Source organism: Laccaria bicolor, genomic scaffold, assembly GCF_000143565.1.
Source record: "Laccaria bicolor S238N-H82 LACBIscaffold_4 genomic scaffold, whole genome shotgun sequence".
Taxonomy (NCBI): domain Eukaryota; kingdom Fungi; phylum Basidiomycota; class Agaricomycetes; order Agaricales; family Hydnangiaceae; genus Laccaria; species Laccaria bicolor.
In genome coordinates, this window is record NW_001889875.1 from 587,251 (window position 1) to 605,378 (window position 18,128).

At 50.1% G+C, this 18,128-nt stretch overlaps 6 protein-coding genes across 6 annotated transcripts; 4 read left to right on the forward strand and 2 right to left on the reverse strand.

The window, feature by feature from the left end:
- Positions 1-46: 46 nt before the first annotated feature.
- On the reverse strand, positions 47-1,253 carry LACBIDRAFT_323241 (uncharacterized protein; the record flags this gene model as incomplete). Its single annotated transcript, XM_001876870.1, has 2 exons — positions 47-1,135; positions 1,191-1,253. 2 exons carry the CDS (start codon positions 1,251-1,253, stop codon positions 47-49), a joined length of 1,152 nt encoding a protein of 383 aa, XP_001876905.1.
- A 2,312-nt stretch (positions 1,254-3,565) lies between these two features.
- On the reverse strand, positions 3,566-6,896 carry LACBIDRAFT_323242 (uncharacterized protein; the record flags this gene model as incomplete). The annotated part of the gene is made up of 4 exons (XM_001876871.1): positions 3,566-3,750; positions 4,121-6,500; positions 6,553-6,666; positions 6,720-6,896. 4 exons carry the CDS (start codon positions 6,894-6,896, stop codon positions 3,566-3,568), a joined length of 2,856 nt encoding a protein of 951 aa, XP_001876906.1.
- Positions 6,897-7,219: 323 nt separating this feature from the next.
- LACBIDRAFT_246335 (uncharacterized protein) lies at positions 7,220-7,812 on the forward strand (the record flags this gene model as incomplete). The annotated part of the gene is made up of 4 exons (XM_001876391.1): positions 7,220-7,431; positions 7,495-7,561; positions 7,640-7,727; positions 7,784-7,812. The coding sequence occupies 4 exons, from the start codon at positions 7,220-7,222 to the stop codon at positions 7,810-7,812; spliced, it is 396 nt and encodes a 131-aa protein (XP_001876426.1).
- A 325-nt stretch (positions 7,813-8,137) lies between these two features.
- Positions 8,138-9,366, forward strand: LACBIDRAFT_323245 (uncharacterized protein; the record flags this gene model as incomplete). The annotated part of the gene is made up of 2 exons (XM_001876392.1): positions 8,138-8,329; positions 8,476-9,366. 2 exons carry the CDS (start codon positions 8,138-8,140, stop codon positions 9,364-9,366), a joined length of 1,083 nt encoding a protein of 360 aa, XP_001876427.1.
- A 599-nt stretch (positions 9,367-9,965) lies between these two features.
- LACBIDRAFT_172283 (uncharacterized protein) lies at positions 9,966-13,109 on the forward strand. Its single transcript, XM_001876393.1, has 7 exons — positions 9,966-10,034; positions 10,090-10,165; positions 10,221-10,976; positions 11,029-11,129; positions 11,184-11,371; positions 11,422-12,490; positions 12,549-13,109. The coding sequence occupies exons 1-7, from the start codon at positions 9,978-9,980 to the stop codon at positions 12,972-12,974; spliced, it is 2,673 nt and encodes an 890-aa protein (XP_001876428.1). The 5' UTR covers positions 9,966-9,977; the 3' UTR covers positions 12,975-13,109.
- Positions 13,110-13,483: 374 nt separating this feature from the next.
- On the forward strand, positions 13,484-17,020 carry LACBIDRAFT_323247 (uncharacterized protein; the record flags this gene model as incomplete). The annotated part of the gene is made up of 12 exons (XM_001876394.1): positions 13,484-13,518; positions 13,561-13,651; positions 13,995-14,102; positions 14,222-14,252; positions 14,339-14,393; positions 14,907-15,118; positions 15,447-15,606; positions 15,802-15,820; positions 16,011-16,064; positions 16,253-16,267; positions 16,369-16,469; positions 16,984-17,020. 12 exons carry the CDS (start codon positions 13,484-13,486, stop codon positions 17,018-17,020), a joined length of 918 nt encoding a protein of 305 aa, XP_001876429.1.
- Positions 17,021-18,128: the final 1,108 nt, after the last annotated feature.

The window sequence follows — 18,128 nt, forward strand, 5'->3', positions numbered from 1 at the left end:
TTTTGAAAATAGCCTGAATTGTCATGGAAAACAACTTGGGAATAGACTAGAAAGAAATTTCCGCGTAATCCGAAAAATTACCTAGGTGGAGCTGTGGATTTGGGAAAAGGGGGTGCTGTTGGGGGTGTTGGTAGAGCAAACTACCCTCGCCTATAATATTTCCGGAAGACTGGAATGGAGAAGAGTTGGCAAAATTCTCTGGGGAGCGCTCTTCATTAGACAGCGTCCTTTGTGAGTATCCCTGCTCGGCGTCTTGCGGGAGCTGGGCGTATCGCTGATACGGATGGTAATGCGAACCGCTCACACGGAAGTTAAGTCCAGAAGAGCGAGGAGGCGTGCGCGTCGTATGTTGTCTACCTCGTAAAACATCATAGAGTGGGTAAGTCCGTGCGCGAGGAGGGGGAGCGCGCTGGTTGGTACGCTCATACCCGCTGACGACAGGGGCACCGGGAAGATATTGGTGTCCACTTCTTGCTGGAGCATAGGTCGAGGTTCCCTGCGTATATATGTTGGAGCTTGCAAAAATTGGTTGAACAAGCTGCATCTCCCCGACGACGGAAGGATAGGCACTGGAACAGAAAATTGTTGAAGCGACATCGGAGTGTGACTGGGGCTCGTAATGTTGAAATGACGGGTTTGGGGTGGGGGAATAGATGTTGTATGAGGAATTGGAGGTGATATCTGTGGAATCAGAGTATGAATATGGATATTGAGACCCGTCGTCCGAGATTGCGCCTTCTGAGTGGAGTGGAACGGAACCAGGGCTTGGCGTGTGACGAAGGGGAGATTCCTTTCTGCTGTTGCAACTGTGCGTTGATGCTGTAACAGAAGGTACACCGAGAAGGAACCTCATTTGCGCGTCAGACGAGGCGTGATCAGAGTTTGACGGGGAGACTATGTCGTCCGTGTTCTCGTCTGGACCCGACGAATGTCCCTCGTCAGGAATGGTAGCCACACTTTCAAATGAGGCCCTGTTTTCAGGAGATAGCGAGCCAGGTTCTCCAGGTGATGGATAGCCGAAAGGGACCTGGTATTCTGGGACCGTCGAGTGTGCTTGAGATTTCATCTCTCCTTTCATAGGCTGGGATTGATCCACTGCAATGTTGGGAAACCACTTCTCTTTCCACACGGGGAGCTAAATGGATGTTATGAGCAAAGTTGTGACAATACAAAACAAAATCTGAACGCACATTGCCCGAATAATGTTGCATAACACTTGGGACTCGACGGCGGGGCGCAGATTTAGGCGGCATGACGCGCTGAGAGCAGGAAATAGGTCGCCCGCTCGAGTAAGTTAAAGCGGGTGCAGAAAGCGTTGAGAACAAGTATCAAACCCGGAGAGACGGAACCGCCTTTTATACGAAGAGAACTTGAATGCCTCTTTCGCGTGTTGAGACTCGCTGCGGCTTATCGCATCTTTAAAGATCGCCTCCATTGGTGCCTCGGGGTGGGTCCAGCGAGAAGGAGAGATCGATCCGATTCCGTTCTAGAAGGTCGGCAACTGAAATTTCATCGGCCCTAGAATGAGGGGAGTAGGTAGGCAGGGAAAGTTATTTATTTTTGTGGAAGTCGAGAGACAAAGGCAAACTCCGGCAATTAAGGCTGGAAACATGAGTTGATCCACGTTCAACGGCAAATTAAATCTAACGGAAAGCTGAGTGACATAATGCGTTCATTGACTCGATGATGCTTCGGGACCTGTCAATGCTAATCGACGAAAAACAGACCCTAGTGTGGCGCAGTGTGGCGCAATGCGCGCAAGAGCATTTCCCACTTTTTATTTTCCAACGCTCTCAAGCAAAATCCACAGAAGGTGATTGGCATGCAGCACGCTGAGAACGCTGGCCATGGCGCGTCAGTTGTGCTTTCAAAATTCGGTGCGCAATCGTTTTGTGAACTTTGGGCGAATTCACAACGCAACTCGAATCGTGACTCGGAAGGAAAATCAAAGCTCGGAAATTTTGATACTGTGTGCGAACAAAGTCACAAAACCCATCGGACAGCCTGGCTTCCAGGCGAACGTCAATACCAGCAGGGCCTCAGGACCATGCTACCGTTGACGCGCGCTTCTCCTCGGATTCGCTGCAGCGCCTCCGCTCTGATATGATGTGGAGAATATCACTGAGAAAGCCTTGCACATTACCCGTTCAGATCTGCGCCCACCGTCCGTGATAAGTAGAGGTGGAGACGCGCCACACAGAAGTTTGAAAACTCGTGGGACAATGCAAAAACATCACCGCGAAATTCGTCCATAATTTGCAATCAACAAGCCTCGAAATTCAAATGGAAAATAAAGAAAGGCGGTTCACCTGACAGGACGTAATTCTATGGTCTCCGTTGAAATTGTTGACCTTGTGGGACCTACATTTAGCAATATTTTGTGTCATATGTGGCGCAAAATCGATGCCTCACTAAAAGCCTGGGGCACAGCAGCCTCAGGCTCCGACCGGAAAATGATGCGCGATGCCATGATTATCATGAGGTGGAGGAAATGTACCGCAATTGAAAAATGCATGCTCTGATTCCGATCGAGCACAAAGAACGGGGAATTTCAGACCTCAAGGCCTCACCTCCATTCGTTCATGGGTCCTGAACACTGCCGACATTGGTGACAGAGGCGCCTATTGCCGCCGGTATGTCATCCGTGTGCAAAACTTAATGATGCAGGGCAAAGTTCGTGGGTGCGCCGTTGGTGTGCTGTGTTGGCGCTTTCGGCGTCTTACTGCACAGTCTGCGGCCCGACGAAAATCACACCGGCAACAAAAAAATGGTTGCGTGAACGTCGAAGTTGTGGTAAGGTCTCCTACATCGGAGGCGGTGTATCGCAATGCACCATGCCTCTCCAGTGCAAGTAGTTTCTTCTTCTCATATGGAGCTCCCAAAGTGAAAAAGAACCCTAAAATGCAAGAAAATTTTCTGCCCGTTGATTCAGCTTTGAGCCGCGTTAGGGCTCCGAGTCGTGTCGAGGCGGTGCGTTATTCTCGTCGTACGGTGAAAATAAATCCCCTTCGACTCAAGGATTAATCTATTCACAGTATATCACCAACCTGACAGAAAAGAAAGATTCATGAGGCTGGTCTTCTGTGGGAAGTTTAAAAATATGTATTTTTGCAGTGATTCGCCTGGAGGAGGGTCCATAAAATTGGAGCTTTATGTACATGACACAATTGGCGCCAACAGCGCTGCTATATCCTCTCTTTTTTTCCAGAACTATTTTGGTAATTGCTGTTGTAACTTCTACGCTTCAACATTTGAAATGAATACACTTCGTACTAAGAACCCACAAGTTAAAAGAGCTCTACTAGTCACGTACACGTACCTACGTTCGTGTATTGTAAAAATATTGGTGCAAGCGCACTTCCGTTTTTTCAAAACACTGATTAATTTAATGACATTCAAAGCCTCCGACGGCATTCCCTTCACCTTGAAATATTACTTCGGCGTGGGCAACCACCTATCGTGATAAAAATAGAACAATTTGGAATTAGTAGTAAGTTGCCTTCAACTACTTGAAAAAAAAGAAAGCCGACTTCGAACTCGTCGGTGTCCGAGTTCTCAAACTTGGTCATTTCTTGCGATCGAGATTAGAGGGGACGTCAGTCGTCTTTCTCTGGGCGTCCACAGCAGATTCGCCAGCGTCATCCTTACGCAACCTCACGGTGTCTATTGCAAGCACTGATCCTGAGCCCTCCAGATCGGCATTCGCCCGTCGAACCCGAGATAGAGTAGGCATACCAGCCAAGTCGTCAGCTTGATCGCAGTCATGTCGCGGTTCATTAATTCAGCACGACAGTCGTCCACCGGCCAAAAAAAATTAGCGATTTGAGTTCCAGGGCCGTCCTCCTCGAATTCATAAATTCCACCCCAGATCAGTGCCAGCGCCAATCCCGCGTCAGCTGTCAAATGTCAACTGTTACCGTCACGATGTGTATGCGTTTCTGTTGCGATATATACAATGCTGTTGGAAGGAAAAAAGGATAAAGGAGGCGTGAATAAATATATGTTACAAATGTGTGTGCTGCCAGGTTGGCAATATAGAAAACGTGTTTGGGCGAGATATAATAGGTAGTTGAAATCGATGCAAGTGGAGCAACAAGGGAGTGTTATGATCACCGCAGACCCCTCGGCTTTCGGTGATCTCCAGAAGTCAAGGTTGGAATCTTGTTAGTCCTCGCAGTAGTCGCAGTCCGCACATTAACGGTAGTTCTTCGTTTCCTTTGTTCCGGAGGTGGATCACCAGCACTATCCGGCTTTCGAGCCTGAGCTGCCGACTCTCCAGAGCGTAACCTGCGCGAAGATCTCTGGGCAGTGGGCACTTGAGGTCGAGAGCCTCGCCTTGTCTGCTTGTCTGGAATTAATATCGGATCTGGCCGCCGTGGAGCCACCAGCGTCCAGTTCTCTGTAGTTGTCGTCCCAGTCCCGGTGGTCATCGACTCAGGTGCTGTAGTCGTCGACTCAGGCGCTGTAGTCCCAATCCCTGTCGTCAACAACTCAGGCGCTGTGGCTGTCGACTCAAGCGCTGTAGTCATCGCCCCAATCCCCACAGACCCCAAAGTAGGCAACAGAGGCGGAGGTGGAGTAGCATATCGCGTGACTCTCGGCCTAACAGCCCGTGTTGTGGGTGCGTTCACTCGTGAAGGCGACGGCGCCGTGTTCACCCTTGAAGGTGAGCGAGGCGTGTTCACCCGCAAAGGCGAGCGAGGTGTGTTCACCCTCAAAGGCGAGCGAGGTGCATTTACCCTGGAAGGCGACAAAGGCGTCCGCCGCCTCCTACTCCTCCCACCACTTTTTGTCTTCGTGTTCGTGTTCGTTGGGGTAGGCGTCCGCGCCCGTTCTGCATCTCTGCGTTCAGAAGCAGTAGAAACCTGAACGTTCCCTTCTTCGTCAGTCGTAAAAGCAGCCCCTTGTTGCCTAGTAGGACTTTGGCTAGTAGACACCCTACGCTTCTTCGTCCCACTTTTTCTTCCATGACCATGGGGAGACTCGGTACCTTTAGCCCTCCTCGTCTCCCCCTGCCCTTGCAACGCGCGCTTCTTGCCCAACACCGAGGAAGAGGAAGGCATCGTGAAGGACGTTGATGATGCGGCATTCTCCTTCTCCTTCTCACCCTCTTCATCCATCTCATCATCTTCCCCACCCCCACTCCCAGATCCAGATCCAGAAGACCTAGTCCTCAAAGACCCATCATGAACCGTCGTCAACCCAGTACTCGCACTCGCCAGAGTAGACGTCAACGATACAGGCCGCTGGTTCCTCGGAATGGGAACAACAAGGGGGTGGTGAAGAGGCGTTTGGAGTGTTATGTTAAAGTTGTCTTGCTCCTCTTCCTCCTCCTCGACGTCAGAATAAATCTCTGTATCCTCGTCAGAGTCGCTGCTAATGTCCGCAGCAGGTAAAGCAGAGATCGACGAAGCAAGGTGATTTTGAATCCCATAAGAAGATCGATAAGAGTCGCTCGAGTCGCTAGCGGAGCCGGGATTCAAAGGCTCACGAAGCGGCTGGAGCGACCCGCGAAAATCCTCCTCGGGTCCATTATTCTCCCTTTCTTCCCTTTCTTTCCCTTCCTCATCCTCCTCTCCTTCTTCTTCTTGAACAACAGAGGGATGACTCCCTACGCCGTGTAACCTCGCCCCAGAAACAACCAACGGCGTAGGCGGATACGCAGCAGGGAACGCAGGGTACCTCCTCCACTCTTCTGCATCTTTCAAATCTCTTTCGTTGATTATGGGGTACATGTTCGTTGTTGTCGTCGTCCTTATACCGCCTCGGGTACTGACAAGTCGAGAAGTGGTGACGAGGGGTGTAGGTGGGTAAGCGGAGGGGAAAGCGGGGTATTGGCGCCACTCTTCTGCGTCTTCGAGTTTTTGTTGCTTCTCTGAGGTGACTTGGACGTCGAGTTCTATGAAAGACGCTGTTGTTGTTGTTGTTCTGCTGTCTTGCAAGCGTTCATCGTCCCCTGCGTATGCAGATGGTGGAGGGTACCACACTTCATGTTGTTGTCGTCCTTTCAGCTTTTGCCGCTGCTGCTGGGGAGGTGTAGATGAAGCTGAAGCTGAAGTTGATGAGGTGGCGTAAAAGTTCGGTTCTATATCCTGTCTTGGACGTGTCCTGGAGGAAGATGCGATTGGTTGGTGGGCCTGAGTACCGTTACTTGTAGGCCTTCGTACGCCTTTCCGAGGGAACGTGACTTCGTCTGGTTTGCGATTCGGGCTGGCTCTTTGTGTGTGTGGCCCGGGCGGTGGTGGTGGCTCGGAAGACACATCCGTCGTTGTTTCGGTTTCGACTTCAGTTTCGGTATCCAGAATCCCTGTGCTGTAGTAGTATGCTGGGTCGAACCCAAATCGTTTCTCCCACAACTCCAACCCGATTTTTATGGGAAAGGTGGATAGGGCGAAAATAAAGTCCCCAATCATGAGTAGGAGTTCCAGGGATGCGTCGAGGGTGGATGTGTATGGCCTGAGGAGGGGACGGATAACGTGTAGGTATATTGGTTCGGCGCCCTGTGGTGTGTATGTTAACACAAAAGTACCCATAGAAAAATAGTTTGCGCACCCTAGCTCGTGTGAGTATGAGGAAGAGTAGAGCGATACTCTTGAATTCGTCGTAGAAGGGTATGAACAAGCTGACAACAGCCTCTCCGAATCTCTCATAAACAGCAAAACAGCACTATCCCACTTGGACTCAGCAAAATCCGACGTCAGCAAAACAATCTAACGTACCCAAACGATCCAAACAGCTAAACAGCCTTTCATACCCCTCTTCCGTTGAGTCATAGCTCTAACACTCGGTAGTCCATCGTTCCGTCTAGAAGGCGGTGGGTGCTTGAGGGTCTTGTACGAATCGTACACGTTGAGAAAGAGCATGGCGAGGCGGAGAATGGGTACGAAGAGCGGCATTGTGGGTGTTTCTGTGAGAGAACACCTGACGACGAGCTAGAGTGCAATGGGAGCGCCCGCAGCTCGCCACGCCCGTAAGGTGCAGGCAAAAGAAAGGAAAGGTTGAGGAGGTGATGTTGCCGCGTGTTTGTTATAGAAGCTTTTGATTAGTCAGCGTGGTCATTGGGCACTGCTTGTCGACCATTGCTTGGCTCGCCCCACGACCACTCCTCGATACCATGCCTAAAATTCGAACGACGAGGACAAAGCCGCCGCCAGAGGGTTATGAGGACATTGAATCCGTACGTTCGCCTCCATCTCCTACTCCCATTTCGCTGTTGCTGATGCCCACCAAGATTCTAGACGACTATGCCAAGAAGATGCGAGATGCGGAAAACGAGTCGCATGAGGGAAAGCGGAAAGCCGAGTCTTTGTGGCCTATCATGCGTATCTCGCACGCGCGCTCGAGGTATATCTACGAGCTGTACTATAAACGGGAGGCGATATCGAAGGAATTGTATGATTGGCTTTTGAAGCAGGAATATGCGGACCCCGCGTGCGTTTGTCTTGACTTGACTGTGGTGTGCTGGGAAGGTATTGACTCTTTTTTTCTGTACAGGTTGATTGCCAAGTGGAAGAAGACGGGGTATGAAAAGCTGTGTTGTATTCGGTGCATTCAGAGTAGGGTATGTTGTTGTTCTGTCCTCTCTCTTTTCCTTTGAGAGATCTTTGTGAACAAGGCTGACGTTTGTGTATGTATACAGGACATGAACTACCAAGGCTCAACATGCATCTGCAGAGTGCCGAAAGCTCAGGTACGAACGGGGACTGTGGTCGAGTGTGTTCACTGCGGTACGCTGTTTCCATGTCTTCATGCATGTTGCCTCGTTCTAATGAGCCAATAATAGGCTGTCGTGGATGTAGCTCAGACTCATGACCATATGTTCTTGCGTTAAGCTTTTCCGACTGTATGTTTTTGCGTTAAGCTTCGCCGAGGTTCTCGCATTAGGTTACATTATCCGGTACCGATTGACTTAAACAAAGTTGCGCTCATCTCATTAGGCTGTTAGACTACTACAGTGTACTTGCTTTCAGAAGTTGCACACAAGACTTGACATTTCGTGAATGGAAGTGTGATGGAAATGAAGTGGGCGAGAGTATAAAAGCTCCGTTGGGCAGTGCACGACAAGACAACCTAAACATCGACAACTCCAAAAGCTTCTGCCTGCTTTACACCTCACTGTGGGGCGATGTCTTTCAAGATGAATATCACGGACTTCCCGCAAGAAATCCTCGACGAGATTTTCAAAACTTTCCTCTCGTTCAAGCCGCGCAAGCGTGTTGCAAACCTGACCTGCTCTGCGCTCACTTGCAAAGCCTTTCTCCCACCTTGCCAACGATATCTGTTTTCCACCGTCCGGCTCCTGGCAAACGATACTACCAAACGAGATCGAGTCAGAGAATTCGCATCCATAATTCAACGCCATGCATGTCCAATCAGAACTTCCCACTGCATCTGTATTTTGGAAGTTCTGCACAAACAAGAATGAATTTGTTCATCATTTTCCCATCGATACTCCCTTTTCTTTCAAATGTCCAGGTGTTGTCAGTTGGTAGTAGCGCTGACGCGCTCGTGCGCGACGGCACGCCCCCATTCCGGGAATACATACCTTTGACCCAGGCCTTCACCCGACTCCTGAGGTCTCCACTCCTCACCACCCTCGTTTTCTCGAAAATTGCATGTCCTAGACCGTTAGACGAATGCCCATACGTGGAAAATCTGAGCGTTTTGGGCCCTATCGATATTGAATTCTTGACTCTCAATCGAGCCAATCCTCCCATTTACAAACCGCAGATCAAACCGCAGATCAAATCGCTGTCTTGTGAAGCTTCGATGAAGACGATCCAACACTTATTTCCCTACTTTTGCACAGAGATAATACAATCGGGTGAGGTTGATATTTCAGCCCTTCGTCAACTCGTCCTATCCGGGGAGCGTGGACATTCAAGTGACCTAACGGAGAATCTCATCAACTATGTGGCTGGTACGCTAGAAGATCTCGATTGTGGTTCCGTCATTTTACCTCCCAAGTTCAAGTCAATGCCTCACCTCCGTATTTTGAAGCGGCGGATCATTCTCCCTACCAATGGCCCTCCCGAGCAGAAGCTCAATCAGCTCCGTGACGTCCTCACACACAGCACTACCACCTCCAAGGTCATCGAACGTATAACCATCAACTTACTCGTCGTTCAGATGGGCTTCCAAGAGCTCGTCCATCTCGACTGGTCCGACGTTGATGATGTATTCGAAACCCCTCCGCGAACGTTGAAGGAGTTCACGTTGGCTGTGAATTACAGGGGTAAGCCTCTGCCAGTACTTCGCAGGGATCGAATCGCCTTCAAATCGCTTAAGGAACGACGGTTGCCTAACCTGACAGGAATGGCTTCTACAGGTCCCGATGTTTTCAAGTTTTCTTTTATCACGCTCTAGTTGCATTCTGCTGGTTTTCCTCTCACTTCAACTTTGCAAAACCTCCAATTCTCATGTCCTCCCGCCAATTGTAATCCCCTTCTTTCCCTCTCCTAACTGCCCATTGTGAATACAGGACATGCACTATCAAGGTTCAACATGCATCTGCAGAGTGCCGAAATCTGAGGTACGAACGGGGACTGTGGTTTGACAGTGGTTGCGGCGTGTGTTCACTGCGGTACTTCCGCCGTTTCCATCTCTTCATGCATGTTGCTTCGTTCTGTATCGAAATAGGCTGTCGTTATCATATATGTTCTTGCGTTAAGCTTCTCCGAGGTTCTCGCATTAGGATATATCATCCGGTACCGATTGACTTGTAAACTTAGTTGTGTTCATTTCATTAGACTACTATAGTACCTTGGAGTACTTGCGTTACAGAAGTTGCACACAAGGCTTTTAGCGTCGTTGGCGTCTCGTAAATGACTGCAGCTGATGGAAGTGTGATGGAAATGAAGAGAATGTCACGGTAAAAGCTCCATTGGGCGGTGTACTTTGACCCTTATTTCGAGATAGTATAAAGAGACACGGAGACAACATGAAACAATTCGCCCCCATTCTCAGCGCTCACCACCATGGGCGAGTTTGCGAATCAAATAGTGCGGGTCTTTGCTCGCAAAGCCTCTGAACAGGTATGGTTCTTACAATCGGCTGTCATGTTTTCACTCAAACGACCATCTCTTCCAGGGAGGTGTCATTTCAGGCGACAACCCAGCTGCATACAATGCTACTGATCCATTCCGCCTATGGGTCATTCAAGTTGGTAAGTCCGTCCTATTCATCCATCTTATCAATCCAACCCACCACCACCACAACAGTAATAATAATCGCAATGACCCAACTCCTCTCCATGGGCCTCTCGCGCATCCGCCAACCCCGCGTTATCGCAGAAGTCATCGGCGGCGTCATCCTTGGTCCAACCGTAATGGGTCGCATTCCCGGCTTCACAAACGCCATCTTCCCAACTGCCGGAATGCCTTCCTTGGTCCTCACATCCACCATCGGCCTCATCCTCTTCCTCTTTCTCGTCGGACTCGAGATCGACACGCGCTTATTAAGGCGGAACGTCAAAGCTTCCGCAGCAGTTTCAGTCGCGGGCTTGGTGTTCCCCTTGGGTCTCGGAGCCGCTCTTGGCGTTGGGGTTTACAAACAGTTCATCAGTCCCTCCGTTAATTTTGGTTACTTTATCCTCTTCACCGCTGTAGCTATCGGCATCACCGCGTTCCCTGTTCTGTGCCGCATTCTCACCGAACTCAAGTTGTTGGAGACGGAAGTGGGCGTGGTAACACTTAGTGCCGGGATAGGGAACGACGTTGTCGGCTGGGTATTGTTAGCGCTTACCGTCGCGCTCGTTAACGCCAGCTCGGGCTTGACGGCGCTCTATGTGCTACTTGCCACTGTGGGCTATGTTATATTCCTGCTGTATCCTGGCAGATGGGCTTTTGTGTGGCTTGCGCGCCGAACGGGGAGTTTGGAGCAGGGATCACCCACGCCCCTTATGATGACTGTTACACTTCTGGTTGTGTTCATTTCCGCCTTTTATACGGACATCATCGGCGTTCACGCAATCTTCGGTCCGTCTTCTTTCTTTTGTTCGGTCCTCTTTGCATGCTGACCTATGCCAAGGTGGCTTTTTGGCGGGTCTCATTATTCCGCATGAGAATGGGTTTGCGATCTCTTTTGTGGAAAAGCTGGAAGATCTTGTATCCATCATATTATTACCCATCGTATGGCCTTCAAGGAATTTTTACACATTACGAATACTAATAGAACCGATCTAGTACTTCACATTGTCAGGTCTCAAGACCAATCTCGGCCTGCTAAACAACGGTATCACCTGGGGCTACGTCGTCATCATCTGCCTCGTCGCCTTCTCCTCCAAGTTCATCTCCTGTGCTGGCGCTGCATACGCCACTGGCTACAGATGGCGCGAAGCAGGTGCCATCGGCTCACTTATGAGCTGTAAAGGGTCAGTCACCCCAGCTCTACTCAATGTACTTCAAACTCACATCCCCACAGATTGGTCGAACTTATCGTCTTGAACATCGGGCTACAAGCCGGCATCCTCGACACACGCACATTCTCCATGTTCATCGTACACGCGCTGATCCTGACCTTCATGACCACGCCTCTGACGCTCTTCTTCTATCCTGAGAAATACCGCGTCGTCGTCGGCTCCAAGTCCAGAGTGGACACCCCAGAAGCAGGCCCAGCAGCACCCAAGCCCATATCCGACTCAGCCACTAAATCCAAATTTGCCTTTATCTTGGAAAAAGTGGAACAGTTGCCCGCGGCTATGACTATTGCGAACCTCTTACAATCTCAGGATCTTTCAGCGTCTCAAGAGACTTTGAGTGCGCCTACATCAGCGGACAATAAAGAAGCCGAGGCCTTTGGGTCCTCTTCCGATGATTTGGACCACAAGATCCTGCCTCCTCCTTCGAGTCCTACCATCAGCATCAACGCTCTTCGCCTCATCGAGCTGACGAATCGAACTTCCGCGGTCATCCGTTCCCAAGAGGCCGACGCGCTCATCTACAACGACCCAGTGGTATCGGTGTTCAAAACTTTTGGATCCCTGAATCGACTGAGGGTCTCTGCGAACTTGAGTGTGGTGAACTATGACGAGTTTCCTAGTGCGATTAGCCAGCACGTCAAAGACGTCGAAGCGGAGATGGTCATTATCCCTTGGTCAAGGGGCACCACCTCCATCGACACCTCTTTCATTGAACACGGAAACGGACCAAATACCACACACAACCCATTCGACGGGATATTCCACAAGACGACAACGCAAGACCAGACGAGCTCCGTCGTTTATTCCGAATTCATTCGTAACGTGTTTTTGAACTGCCCTTCGGACGTGGCGCTTTTCGTGGACAGGGGACAGCAGCAACACCACACGCAGCACTTGTTCCTTCCTTTCTTTGGTGGGCCGGATGATAGGCTGGCGTTGACGTTCCTTGTGCAGCTATGTGCAAAGACGGGTGTTACGGGCTCAGTTGTGAGGTTGAGGAAGACGGCGGAGGTGAGGGATGACGATGACGATGAGAAGATCTTTTCGGCTGAGCTGCCTGTTGCGCACATGGTACGCTGTGCTGTCTCCTCTCTTTACCCCCAACGATTATTGACCACCCCACGATTAGACCGTAGCAGCAGCAGATACCATCTACGGGCACCAGAACACACAAACCCGCCTCGCATCCGACACAGCCGATAACTTCCTCTGGGACCGATACACCACCACCCCTGCCTCCCCTACCTCACCCTCATCCCTCTCCAGGATAACATTCACCACACACTCAACGTCCACCCCCCTTCGCAAGCTCACAGAACTAGCAGCAGCCGAAGCCTCTGCGACCTCTGCACAACGTCGGTCCATGATCGTTCTACTGGGACGGTCAAGAAGGATGGCGGTGGAGGATCTGAAGGGGGAGTTGAAGGAACTCAGTGCGTCTGGCCCGGCTACTGGGAGTTCGGTGTCGAAGACGCTTGGAGATGTTGGTGCGGCGCTTGTGGGGAGGAACGTGAATGCGAGTTTGTTGGTTTTGCAGGCTGCTGCTGGGTTGTAAGGTTTCTGATTAATGGTTGGGTTTACGGTGATAATTTGTGTGTATATATCCCCTGCTTTTTTTTTTGGCTTACAGTATGTACTACGAGGTGGTAGTGATGTTTTGTAACGATAATGATCATGATCTAGTTTTGATATCCATACATACATGACTCTGGTACAAGTCACAATTGCAGAGGGGCAATCGGGAGAGCGAAAGAAGGTGGATTTCAATTAGCCAGAGGAGGGCAAGAGGAGGGCTGGAGGTTTGCAAAGTCAAACTGAGACAAAAACCAGCAGAATGCAACTAGAGCACAATGAAAGAGAACTTGAAAACATCGGGACCTGCAGAAGCCATTTCTGTCAAGTTAGGCATCCGTCGTTCCATCACCGATTTCAAGGCAATCTGCAGATCTCCGCGGCGCACTGGCTTGCCTTGTAGAGGCTTACCCCTGTATTTCACAGCCAACGTGAACTCCTTCAACATTCGCGGAGGGGTTTCGAATACATCATCAACGTCGGACCAGTGACATGGATGAGCTCCTGGAAGCCCATCTGAACGACGAGTAAGTTGATGGTTATACGTTCGATGTCCTTGGAGGTGGTAGTGCAGTGCGTGAGGACGTCGCAGAGCTGATTGAGAGTCCGCTCGGGAGGGCCATTGGTAGGGAGATGGATCCACCGCTTCAAAATACGGTGGTGAGGGATTGGCTTGAACTTGGAAGATAAAATGATGCCACCGTTGCAATTGGAGTCCTCGAGCGTACCAGCCACGAGATTCTCGGTTAGGTCACTTGATTGTCCACGCAAGTCCGTGAATAGGATGAGTTGAAGAAGGGTTGAAATATCAACCACTGGAGATAATCAAGAAACCTCCTCGCCCGATTGTCTCTGGAAACAAGCGTTGAATCGTCTTCAACGAAGCTCCACAAGATAGCGATTTGATCTGCGGCTTATAAATGGGAGGACTGAGAGTCTGAAATCCAATATCAATAGGGCCCGAAACGGCCAGGTTTTCCACGTATAGGCATTCGCCTAACAGTCCAGGACATGCAACTTTCGAGAAAACGAGGGTGGTGAGGAGTGGGGACCTCAGGAGTCTTTTGAAGGCCTCGGTCAAAAGTATGTGTTCCCAGGTATCGGGGGGTCGGTGCGTCCAGTCGAGCCCTAGCGCGTCAGCGCTACTACCAACTGACAACACCTGAACATTTGAAAGAAAAGGGAGTATCGATGGGAAAATGACAATCAAGTTCATTCTTGTTTGTTCAGAACGTCCAAAATACAGATGCAGTCGGCGCACGTAAGTTCTGATTGGATGCATGGCGTTGAATCATGGATGCGAATTTTCTGACCCGATCTTGTATATTGGGCATGTTCGTTTGCCAGGAGCCGGACGGTGGAAAAGAGATATCGTTGGCAAGATGGGAGAAAGGCCTTGCAAGTGAGTGCACCGGAGGTTAGGTTTGCAACACGCCTGCGCGGCTTGTACAGAAGGAACTTTCTAAAGATCTCATCGAGGATTTCTTGCGGGAAGTGCGTGATATTCATCCTGAAAGACGCCCCACAGTGAGGTGTACCGCAGGCAAAAGCTTTTGGTTATAAACCTCTTGAAAAGTTGTCGATGTTTGAGTGGTTTGAAGCAAGCGTTTAGGTACTCCTATAACCTTGATCAATATTATCTATTACCCACTTACCCCCCTTCGCGAGCTCAAAGTAGCAGGCAGCCGAAGCCTCTGCAACCTCATCGCAACGCCGGTTCATGATCGTTCTGCTGGTTAATGGTTGGACATACATATACATTTGGTTGACGGTGCTAGTGTTTTGTAACGATAATGATTGCTAGTTTTGAGATCCGGACATGAGTGGCACAATGACAAAGGGGCAATGGGGAGAGCGCAGATATATCATCAACATGGATGGTAATATATCAGCGACATTGATGCCTGGTATGCAGCCTCCGTCTCTGGGGGGAACTTCATGTCCTTCCACATGGCACATATGCGTATTGGACATCCACGAACGTAGCGCAGCGCGTGAAGTTGCCAATGGCATGGGAACCACCCCGAATTCTCCCAATCGATGATCCCACTAAGCCTCCCATTGTGAACAAGGATGTTCTGCCACCGCAAATTACGGTGGACCCATACGATGCGGTCGGCCTCGACTGTGCGTATCGCGTCACCATGTCTAACCATGAACTCCTCTTCACTCCATGGTTTGTCCCAGTCGATGCTGAGACACTCCCCCATCGAGAAGTAGAGGTTCAAAACAGATGGGCATGATAATAAGTGTCAAAGAAGGTTATGGGTCCGGGAGCCCATGTCCACTCCCACTGAGCATAACTTTTCCAGCGTCGGAAGGGCTCTGCTTTAGCGTCCATAGACGATCCAAGACCGTGCGCACGTCGTTCAGAATCGTGCGAAGCTCGGGATCCGACATCTGATCCAGGTCTTGGAGGAGTAAGCGGCCTGGTATAAGTGACATGATGGTGTAGGTATTTTTATTGCAAACGATCGAATCGAAGAGACGTGGGATTGGGAGGTCAAGGCCGCTGGCATTGAGGAAGCGCAGGGCATCTGCCTCAAGCGTTCTTCAGTCTTGATGAGCAGGGGAATACCAAACCGAAAAAGGCGAATGCGAGGATGGTTGGAGGGGTAAGTGAGTGTGAAGTAGACAAAGAGTCTGAGCTTTCTCAGAGATGGCAGGATGTGTGTGAAATAGACAAAGAGTCCAAGCTTTCTCAGAGATGATGAGATGTTCATGGGATCAGACCAATATCAGACAGAGAAAGGACATCAAGGAGAATGGGTTTTTTGTTGTGGTTATGTTTGCCTGTGTTGCGTGGCCAGGCCACGATGCCAAGCTCAGGTATGAGGATCATGAGGGGAGTGACGAGAGCATGGAAGACATCCAGTCAGAGAAAAGCCAAAGGTTTGTGAGGTGGAACATCTCGAAAGGCCTCTCACGGAGATGATAGAGTCAGAACTCAAGAAAGGATGGGCAAAGGTGGTCGCGCGTTAAGTCGAGAAAGTCGGGCTTGCAGGTCCGCCCTCAACAGCATCTGTATCTCGCACTCCGTCGAATTGCAAGGATACAAGTAAGGCAGTGGAAGGTGGGCCAACGGGCTGAATCGTACGCGTGACAGGCATGCTAGTTGACCGCAACGAAGGAGAACTTAAAGATATGAGGTTTCGAAGAAGCCATCGTTGTAAGTGGGGCATACGTCGTTCCATCGCCGACCTCAAAGCGGTTTGTAAATCCCCGAGAAGCACCGGCTTGCCTTCGAACGTCTTCCCCTAGTACCTTATGCCCAGTGTGAGTTCCCTCAACGTTGGCGGCGGGTTTTCGAATATGTCATCAACATAGGACCAATCGAGGCGAATGAGCTCCTCGAAGCTCAAACGAACCACTGCTAGATTAATGGTGATATGGTGAATTACTTTGGAGGTCGTGGTACAATGCGTGAGGATATCACAGAGCTGGTTCAAGATTTGTTCAGTGGGATTATTCCTGGGTAGTAGGTGAATCCATCGTTTCAAGGTACGGAGGTGGGGCATTGGCTTGAGCTTTGGGGATGCTGATCGAAATTCGGCGTGAGCAGAAATATTCAGCAAGGGGAAGGGAGGACGAACGAAAGACGAAGGCACCGCAATCCAGGTCTTCTAGCCTGTCGGCAAAGTAGTTGATCAAATCCTGCGTCATGTTTTCCGGGTAATTGAATTCTGGAATCAGGGTGAGTTGGCGAAGAGCTGAAAGATCGACAATATCCTTCTCATTCCCTTGACTTCTCAAGAGAAAACCAGGTATCAAATATCGGACTGTCGGCAACGAAGCTCCACAGGAAAGGGAAGAAATCCGTGGACACTGATCAGGAGTGGATCTACGCGACTCAAACTCCATATCAATATATCCAGAGCTTCGCATCCACTGGGGTAGACCGTTCTACGTAGACTGATGGTGGACTCGGCCTTTTCCGACTTTCCACCAGCCTCATGTCAAACAGCTCATCAATCCCGGACCGTGTTATTTAGCCACGTCCCTGAACCCGCCCACCTTCGTCGCGCCTGAACCCGCCCATCTTTGTTGCACCTTGGCCCGCCTTTTTCCACCCATCCTCGTAATAAAATGCTACTGGTGTATTTTGGTTGACCTAACAGGGCCATTCAAAAATGAGCGCAGCTCGCAGCTCAAAACGTAGCAAGAGCCATCAGCTTATATAACGTAGATTTAAGTGTCCGCTCAGGGCGGTATCCGTTTGTCACGCCAAATTTAACATCGAAGTTTCCTCATCGTTGTTTGCTGCTCGCCGTTTCCAACGATAAGCTCGAGTAAATCTTTTCTTTGTGGCTCTAATTTGGCGCACTCTTCAGCAACTCATAGCTAGAACTCAAATATATTATTTCCCAATTTTCTTCAATTTGTAATTGAGGTAAAGATACCCTGCTAGGTTGAAGCCGACGACACCAAACGATGCTGGAAGTGTTTTGGCGACGTGGCGTACAACGAGGGAGAAGACCGGAGAATTCCGGAGTGTGTCAAATCAGGGTTTAGTAAAGATGAGAGAGCTGGACCCTGGTGCCTGTGCCTTCTCTGTGGACTCTGTAGACTGGTCTACCCCAGTGGCTGACATGCCCTCAATATATCGAACTTGCAGGCTTTTGACGTGCATACACTTGCTCAACAGTCCAGGAAATCCAAATTTTGAGATAACGAGGGTGGTCAGGGATGGCGACCCAAGAAAATGGGTGATTGCTTCGTTCGAAAGTGTGGCATTCCAGGTATACTGGACTTGGAGTTTGTGCATCGCGTTATTCGTCATGATGCCGTCGGTAAGACCAACTGTCAGCATCTCGACATTCGAAAGCAGAGGGAGTATCGAGGGAAAAACGATATTCATGTTCGCCTGTGTCTGCTTGTAGCCTCCAAAATACATGTGCAGCTGGCGCACGTAGGTTCCGATGAGACATGAAGGACGTCGAATTATAGACGCAAACTCCGCCACTCGATCTCGTCTGGACCTGCCGACATTTACTCGGAGCCGGATGGTAGAGAAGAGGTGTTGTTGACAACGCGGGAGGAAGGCTTTGCAAGCCAACGATAGGTCTGTGATACGCCCAACGTGTCGAACAAATTTTCGACGATCTCGTCGAGGATTTCTTGTGGAAGGTCCGTGATG

Bases quoted from the DNA above. Each gene is read 5' to 3' on its own strand.
- LACBIDRAFT_172283 (XM_001876393.1), top strand. From the start codon at position 9,978: ATGGGCGAGTTTGCGAATCAAATAGTGCGGGTCTTTGCTCGCAAAGCC. The intron at 10,035-10,089 runs GTATGGTTCTTA...CATCTCTTCCAG, and splicing joins CTCGCAAAGCCTCTGAACAG to GGAGGTGTCATTTCAGGCGA. The intron at 10,977-11,028 runs GTCCGTCTTCTT...ACCTATGCCAAG, and splicing joins CGGCGTTCACGCAATCTTCG to GTGGCTTTTTGGCGGGTCTC.